Source organism: Onychostoma macrolepis, chromosome 02 (genome assembly GCF_012432095.1).
Source record: "Onychostoma macrolepis isolate SWU-2019 chromosome 02, ASM1243209v1, whole genome shotgun sequence".
Classification (NCBI taxonomy): domain Eukaryota; kingdom Metazoa; phylum Chordata; class Actinopteri; order Cypriniformes; family Cyprinidae; genus Onychostoma; species Onychostoma macrolepis.
This window is the reverse complement of record NC_081156.1, coordinates 17,384,673-17,393,999: the sequence shown is the minus strand read 5'-3', so window position 1 is coordinate 17,393,999 and position 9,327 is coordinate 17,384,673. Positions and strand designations below refer to the sequence as shown.

The 9,327-nt window shown below is 36.3% G+C and overlaps 1 protein-coding gene across 1 annotated transcript; it reads left to right on the top strand.

Moving 5' to 3' along the window:
- Positions 1-2,887: 2,887 nt before the first annotated feature.
- cldn11a (claudin 11a) lies at positions 2,888-9,315 on the top strand. Its single transcript, XM_058754042.1, has 3 exons — positions 2,888-3,539; positions 3,893-4,057; positions 4,675-9,315. Exons 1-3 carry the CDS (start codon positions 3,314-3,316, stop codon positions 4,929-4,931), a joined length of 648 nt encoding a protein of 215 aa, XP_058610025.1. The 5' UTR covers positions 2,888-3,313; the 3' UTR covers positions 4,932-9,315.
- The last annotated feature ends 12 nt before the right edge of the window (positions 9,316-9,327 follow it).

Below are 9,327 nucleotides of genomic sequence, written 5' to 3'. Positions count from 1 at the left end.
GAGATGAACATAAACAAGCAGAGGTCAAGGTCTGATTGTCAATCAAGTTTGTCTTAATATATAGGCCTATTTAATGCACCTTTATTTATTTAAATATACAGATATGTAAGGAATAATTTACAACGGGCTGTTGAATTATTATTATTCCATTTTTGCTACTCTTGCCACACCTCAAGACATTGTTCAGATGTTTTATTTCAAGACATTTATCAGGTTTTTGTCCTTAAAACCCTCTTGTGCGTAGGACTAAGTCTCATCCAAAGCCTCTGTTGATAATTCCTAAATGTAATTTTAGAACTAGTAACGGATTTAAGGAAGGACATTTGAAATAAATAATTTGGTGAACTAATATGGAACTGTAATGCGGTCAGGGCCAGTCTTTAGCTGTATGTTTCCTGAACACCTTAGAACTTTTGTCACCAATTTTTAATTTATAAAATATTATAATATATTATATTATAGATATATTCTGATGTACTGTACTTCTATTACTATTACTAACAGCCTTTTGTCAAACTTTTCATTCACTAATAACTACTCAACCTGGCAAATCTCAATAAGATAAATAGAAATACTGAAGGATAGCTGTCTCCAGGTATTAAAGGCATCCTTGGTGTTTGAAGTCAAACGAGTCCCCCTAGTGGATGAACGAAGGACACATAATTTCTCACTTTAAGCAGAGCAGACATAGAGTACCTGATGCTAAAATATATTATTTGATGTTGGATGATTGTTATGTGGACTTTGTAATTGATTACCACATTCTTAACCAAGAAGAAACCCCAAGAGAGTGTACTGCACATCACCAAATGTCAAATATGAAAGATTCAAGAAACAATTTGTCCAGCAGAATATATTTAGAAGCAGATACAGATCAAACAGACACTTCAAAGACCTGCATCATGTCTCTTTTCTTTAACAAAAGCCCTTAGGCTTCAGAAAAAACAAATTAAATCTAGGGTGGTTCTACAAAGGGGAAACTACTCTCTTTGCTGCAACCAAAACACTAAGGACATACTGTACATAACATAGCATCATAACATATTCTTTTGGATTTATCTGCAGCTTTCAACACTGTCAACATCCACGCTGACAGTGATATCTAAGTCAGCTCTTTGTTTTGTAGTCTTGGAAAACAGGTCCTACCAAGTCAGCTGGATAACTCACCCTCGACCTCCTGCATCCTTAATCACAGGCATACGGTACTTCAAGGATCAGCCCTTAGACCCCCTTTTTTAACCATCTACACCAGATCACACAGAAAACTCATCCATTTCCCAATAGAATGCTGCTGATATCTCTATGTCCAATCCCCCCCTCTGTTTCTTCATTTGCAATCTCAGACAGGATCGCTGCATGCCTCTGTGATTTATTAGCCTGGATGATTAACTCAGGACTGAGCTCTGATTTCATCTAGCCAGGATGTCCTTCATATTTGTCATAGGTCACACAGTCAATACATACATGTTTCAGAGCTCACCTTCAGTGACCACATTACAGGACTGCCAGGTGCTGCCACTTTAGGCTTCATAATATAAAAATAAGGTCTACATTAATATCTTAAAAGAATAGTTCACCCAAAAATGAAAATTTGCTCGCTCAGGCCATGCAAGATGCAGATCAGATTTTGCTTCTTCATCGGAACAGATTTGGAGAAATTTAGCATTACATCACTTGCTCACCAATGGATCCTCTGCAGTGAATGGGTGCCGTCAGAATGAGAGTCCAAACAGCTGATAAAAACATCACAATAATCCACAACTAAAAATCTGTGTGTTTGTAAAAAAAATGAATTGATCATTAAGGCATTTTAACTTTAAACCATGACTTCTGACCAAATTACCAGTCCATAATCCATAATAACACTTTCAGTGAAAAATTCATTCCCCTGTTGTACTCTCACATCAAAATCAACCAACATATTTGTTTAGAACCGGTTTGATTGTAAATGGTACTTGGTGTGTGCATATTTCTTTCCCTATTTTAGATCAGACCTCTTATTTCACTGATGTTTTTCAGTTGCTTTATAACCAGAGACAACAACTGGATGTTAAAAATGTCTTCATGATTAATTTGTTTCTTACAAACACACAGCTTTTCACTTTATAATTGATGGACTGGAGTCGTGTGGACTTATCAGCTGTTTGGACTCTCATTCTGACGGCACCCATTCACTGCAGAGGATCCATCGGTGAATAAGTGATGTAATGTTACATTTCTCCAAATCTATCTGAAGAAGAAACAAACTCATCTACATCTTAAAATTTAATATATAGTAAATTTTCAGCAAATTTTCATTTTTGGGTGAACTATTCCTTTAAGTTACTAACATAAATAACTGATTTTTTAAACTATATTAGTGTATCCACCTTTTAAAGTAGCTACTGTATATTTTAGATACATAGACCTACTGTAACGTTTACCAGAAATAAATAACAGAAAAACAGAGGGAAAAGAGCATCTATTTTTATGGAAATTTAATAGTTGAAATGCATTTTATAATTTTTTTTTTTTTGGAAAAATATGTATTGTGATTTTAAATATACATTTTAACATTTATTGTCAATGTATATGGCAATGTATCAATGTCCTTTTCTTTTTTTTATATACATAAGAAATGTAAAAAATATATATATATATATATATATCGGATTGGATATTCTCAAGAATTAGTTAAAGCGATTATTGCACTTTATTATTGTCACTCTGGCTAGAGAAGGTCTGCTAAAACAATTTTGATTTGTTCTAAAATAAATAAATGATCCACACATCTGAGAAATCAGCCACCAGAGGGCAGCATATATCACAAATCCAACAATGACATGATGAAGTCAGAGGTGCTGCACTGTTATCAAAGCCACTTGAGCAAATATAACTCTTTACAGTACTTGGCGTATTGAGGAAAGTTTGTAAAGCGTAATTCGTCAGTTTTACACATTCTATAATTGTTCTTTAGCATTACATTACAGACTATAAACATGAAAGGAGAAAAAGAGAAGAGTGAAAAATAAGAGACGAGTAGCCTTGGGAAGTGTCTGTACTCATGTGATTGGCTGACAGTTCTTTTGTCTCTGTAGTTCCACTATAAAAGCTCTGCTAACAGTTCTCTAGTGTTCTATCAGTTTGGAATACTGCGTACCATAAGGATCTACAACTCATCATGATTTTTACGCAATGGATTAACATACCTGGATATTACCACCTATAAATTCTGCCAAGTAACTTGTTTGGTTTTAGATTTTCTGATTATCAACTACTTCAAAGAGTACTTTTTTTCCAACTGTTGGACACATTTTTGCGCACACTGTACACCATGGCAAATACTTGCTTACAGTTCACGGGTTTTGTGATGAGTTTTCTTGGTTGGATCGGGCTAATCATCGCCACTGCCACTAATGAATGGGTAGTCACTTGTAAATATAACATGAACACCTGTAAGAAGATGGATGAACTGGAGGCCAAAGGTTTGTGGGCAGACTGTGTGATCTCTACTGCGCTGTATCACTGCATCACTCTCACGCAGATTCTCGAGCTACCAGGTACGTGTGAAATAATACATTAAGAATGTATTAAACACTTTTTTTTTTTTTTGGAGTAAAGATGAAAACCATTACAAAACAATGCAGTTTCAATATTTAATACATGAGCATAACGAATGGTTTAAATAGTTTATCAAATAAAATATCAAACATGAAATAAGTCATATTATAATGTTTTTAAATAATGCATATAGTAGCTACGATATATATATATAAAAAACTATAGCATCTTTACATACACTATTTTGTATGTGCGTATGTATATCTCACATATCTAAATATAGTTAATTAATGTAGAATGTATTTAATTGAATTGTTTTGGCATTATATTATGTTTTGTTTTGTTTTTTAAGCGTATATCCAGACATCTCGAGCGTTAATGGTCACGGCATCGATCCTGGGATTGCCGGCCGTCGCGCTCGTTCTCATGTCCATGTCCTGTATTAACCTCGGAAGTGAACCAGAAAGCGCCAAGAACAAACGATCAGTGCTTGGGGGGACCATAATACTGCTGACTGGTAAGTTTGTATTTGTATTGGTAAAAAATTAAGCTCATATTACGCTCAGAAAAAAGTGCAACAACAAACCGTTAGTATGGCATTTAGTAATCTGTTTGCTAAACATACAGATATTGGCCTACTGTTACAATTAAAGAAAATGTATAATTGCTGTAATAATGAGACTCTTGAGGACTCTTATCTTTAAATATTCTCGTATATAGCCAGATTTCCTTCACACAGAAAAATAAGGGTTTAAAATTGTACCTTTTTGGGTACAACAGCTTGTCCCTGGACATATTTGTACCTTTTTTACCGCTAATAGGTGCATATTAGTACCTTAAGGGTACGTATTACTACTCTAAGGTACTAATATGTACCTGTTAGAGGAAAAAAAGGTACAAATATGTCCTTTTAAGGGTACTGCTCCAGGGACAAGCTGTTGTACCCAAAAAGGTACAATTTGAAACCCTTATTTTTCTGTGTGTTTGAATGAATAAATCTATAATCCACAAAAAGAGCCAGGATAGTTGTTTAACCGTTCTAATGTGTCTTTCTCTCACTTACTTTAATGTCATAATACAACATATAACAAAAAAGGCTATAATTTAATGTTAAATGTGTGTTTTCATTCTCAGCTTTTTGCGGCGTCGTCTCCACCGTGTGGTTTCCCATCGGGGCCCATCACGAGAGGGGCTTGATGTCCTTCGGCTTCTCCCTGTATTCGGGCTGGGTGGGCACTGCACTTTGTTTGCTGGGAGGCTGTATGATCACCTGCTGTTCAGTAGACACCCCTGCTACATACACTGACAACAATCGATTCTACTACTCCAAACAGGGCCCCGCTCATTCCGGCCCCGCCTCCACTAACCACGCCAAAAGTGCTCACGTGTGAGCTTCGGGATTGCTGCTCAGATCTGATTTCTACTCTGTTTTTGCTTTCTCTCTCTCTCTCCACTGTTTCTTATTTCAACAATGTCTCTATCTACAGTGGTGACTCTTTGGATAGTTATCGTACAGCTGAACTCTGACCTTTTGACACGGCAGCAGGGTTAGTCACCCTGGGTGAGAAAGGACAGTTACTGGTGAAGGACCTGCAGTGAAGGATTCAGTGTTTAAAGGGTCTTCTACTGATTCTGCTCAGTACAATGTGCCATTTTAAGTCCTATTTTTGTAGTGAGAAATGAGTTTTTGCATTTTTATATGAATACTAACAGTATTGTCAATGTTGTTCTTATTCTAAATCTTTCAGTTTATTTCAGTCTTTGTACAGCTATATTTCGTTTTGATTAATTTCAGACCATTTCAGAATAGCCGCGCAAACAAAACTACACCAAAATTGGACCAAAGCAGTAATTATTTAGCAATATTATTTATTGTAATACTTGTATGCAGTTTTTATTAAGTTTGTTGTAATAAACAATGTTGTCCATGTGAAAATGCCTGTGAAATTGTGTTTTTTGATTATAGGTAACATGTCATTTTTATAAATAAATCCCTCTGTGCTGGGAAACTGAACTGAATTGCTCTCCGCAGGACTGTATACTGTCGAGAATGCAGCGTCTGCTGTCAGATGCCCAGGCAGGTGTAGTGCATCATCATTAAACCTCTCATTTATTCTCACTAAAAGCACTCGAGACGCACATACAATTCAGGCATCCAAGACATGTACGCATATCGATTTCTCTCACTCCAATGAGAAACTCGCCTCATTACGACCAATGGGTAACTCGATGACGGGCAGACAGCGCTGATTAAAGGTTAACGGTCACATTTGGCCATAAAGGAAGATTTATGCTCCGGTTGCGATGAGTCTCTGTCTTTGTTCTCTGGTTGGGGTCCTTGCACTGAATGCTTCCTGTGATACATGGAGTTTCAGTGGGCATACAGTAAAAAATAGCTGAGGATATAAGCAACATGAGAATGCTTTTATACATGGTGTAAAAAAAACCCCCAGCAAATTTAACCACAATAAATTTATCTGTGTAGGGTGATTTTTAGATGTCAAATATTGCTTTTCCGTAGATCTTATATGTTCAGTCTTTGGTTAGAGGTAGTTTGGGGTGAAGAAAATTCAATGAAAATTTGTATTGGAATCTACAGTATTTTTCTTTTCCACATATGGCTGCAAATAACAACCTAAAAGCAGAAGGAGAGACAGACGAAGCAGAGATTGACCTTAACTAGAAGGAATCAGGAAGATGAAAAGTTATTGTTAATACAGCCTTCATTGGAGAGAAGTTGTTTAGCACTTTGTTTTTTAAAGGGTCATGAAACACTAACACATATTTAAGAGGTTAACAAATACTGTGTGTTGCAGATAATATACATGTTACTTTATTTGAAGAGTAAAGTAGATCGTTTAGGACTTTTGGGTCTATTTTAGTATTTGGTGTCATGAACAAATGAGTCCCCTAGCATAAATGTGTCTGCCTAATGATCGCATTGGCTGAAAGGTCTTTTAATGTGAGCTCTATTCAGTGCCTGATTAGAAAACCTACACACTTGGCTCATGCTATATGTTGTCTTAATTATGTAAATGTATCTCTAATTACCTTTACATTTTTTCTAATAATTTCACAAAGCTAGTGTGAAATATTCCTAATTTTTTAACTGCTCAGCATACTAGCTTAGCATACCACTAGCCTGTTAGCCTGCTAGATTAATACATCTATCATCTTTAATAATTCAAGAACATGCAAATAATAAAATGTAACACAAAAAAAAAAAACATTTAATTTAAAATACATTTAATAAAATCACCTGTTGTACAATATAGCAGGCTACAGTAGTGAACAGTTAACATACAAGATACAATAGTAACAGACTATTCCCAAGTGTGAACCTATTTGTTAGGGGGAACCCAGCTATTCATGGCACCGGATTTGAAATCAATATTGAGTCAGAATCAACAGGATGTGACATTTTTGTTAACTAAAATCATTGTCAGATGTTTCTTTCTACACCCACTTCTGTGTAATTTTCAAAACGGATGAAAACTGATTCATGGTGGGTTTCATGACCCTTTAATGTTCTTTGCATAATTTTAGAAAGGGTATATCAGCATTTGCACAAACATATGACAACTTCATTCACTAATCAAAGTATTGTATGGGGTCAATTTCTTGCAAGAGAATAATCATATTCCAATGTGAAAATACAGCAACCATGACTTGCTAATTTTAGTTTGACTGTTTTCCTTGGGAAAACTGATAGTAGCTTAAAAATGACAAAACTGTGTATTGGTACCTAAAAAATGTACTGATTAAAATCTCACAGTATGAGACTAACCTTGAACTGACCAGAAAAATATGCAGTTTCCAGAATGTTCTGAAAACACCAAAAGGCTTCTTACAGGAAATGACTGATACTTTGAGCAGTGAGTTAACATCACCTTTTGCATAAGGATTAGGATGTGCTAGTATTAAATCAACTAATATGTTTGCATAAGCATAAAAGTGCATAATATTTACATGTTTTTAAGCATATAAGGAAAATGTAACCATCTACCACACACCATCAAAGCATTTACCGTCATCCTCGCGTCCAGGATTAGCACCAGGATATTTTGCATCAGAAAAAGGGGAGGCTTCCCCCCAAAACAGATGACGTACAATATAAGGACATCACATTTGAATCTGATTCAGGCTGATGACAGATGACACAAATGATGTCCTATGAATGCCTCATAGGAATAACACTTATGAAGACCCTCCCACAAAAGGAGTGTGCTTCAGGTTGTGTCGATGTCTGCGCCATACAGACAGACGGGTCTGAACTGTATGAATTGAACATAACAACATGCTTTGAGATCTCCAAACCATATTGTACTACATCGACCACCATTGCAGCAATGATAATGGAACAGTACGTCTCGATCTGTTCATCTCATTCCTCTGCATAGCCAGCGGCGCCCCTCCCAGTATGACCATGTTTGTTTTGTGCTCAGGTACGACCCTCGGATCGCTGTTATTCTAGGCTCGGCGCTCCACCCCACAGGAAACAGAGTGGGTCTGCACTGCTTACACAAGCCACCCATGTGAGGATATTTATTACCTCTGATTTCGGGTTGTGTGAGACCGCCTTAAAGCGAAAGGAAAACCAAGAGTCACGCTTATCTGATCTGCAATAAATGACTTTCATTGTTGCATGGAAGCAATATTAACATCTCATTACACAGTGCAACGGGAGAGCAAAACCACAAGTAGAAGAAACAATAAATAGATTCTTTAAAAAAATCATTGAAACTAGAATACATCCACTTCATACCAAAATATACAGCAGAAACAAAGATCAGATTTGCAAGGGAAGCCAATCTCCACATTTCCTGAACAAATACCGAACAAACTATGATAGCAGGAAAGATAGTTCACAAAGTACAAACACTGTACCTTTTCTCAGAGACAAATAACAAATAGTAGCTGACTTTAAAAGCAATAGTGGAAACATTTTTGATTTTTTTTTTTTACAGACAGATTTTTAATAAAATATTTCTGTATGTAGATTTGAATCTTACTTAAAGGGAAAGTTCACCGACAAATGACAATTCGGTCATTATTTACTCACAAACCTGACTTCCGGTGAACTCAAAATAACTGCTTTTGTCCAAAATGAAAGTCAATGGGATCCAAAACAACATCACTGAATTCCGTTGTATAGACAATATTTTTTTTCTAAATATCTTACAGATTTGGATGGTGAGTAAATGCTGACAGAATATTCATTTTGCGGTGAACTACCCTTTTAAAACCTTGCCCTCTTTAAGTCTATTCTTATGTGCTAACATTTATTTAAATCACAACTACGAAATCAAAATCCAAACGTCTCCAGTTACGTTTTTAGAAAGAGGTCATTAAAAATATATGCTTTCACCACTTTTCTTTAGAAGTTCTTCTGAACCCACAAAACACCACCAGCGGTGGCTACGCTACCCCAACGGAGAACCTGAAGGTATGAAATGCCTGTAAAAAAATACTTCTCTTCGATATCTCGCGTCTCCACACTGTTATATGGTGTTCTACTCTACAGAAGTAAAATGGTGTCTTTTGTCGGATACAGTAAACAAAGGTTGCAGACTTTGGCTTGCTTTGTAAACAGAGGCCACTCGGGAATAGGAGGGTTCGAGGGGGTGTACGGTGGGCAGGCTGCTACCCTCATCTCTCAGAATGCTACATTTGAGAGTTACATCAAGTCTTTCAACGGTCACCACACATGCAAATACTCACAAACAGTTTACTCTGGGCCCGTTTGTTCTGAACATGCTACACATTCAGCAAAATGCCACAGCAAAG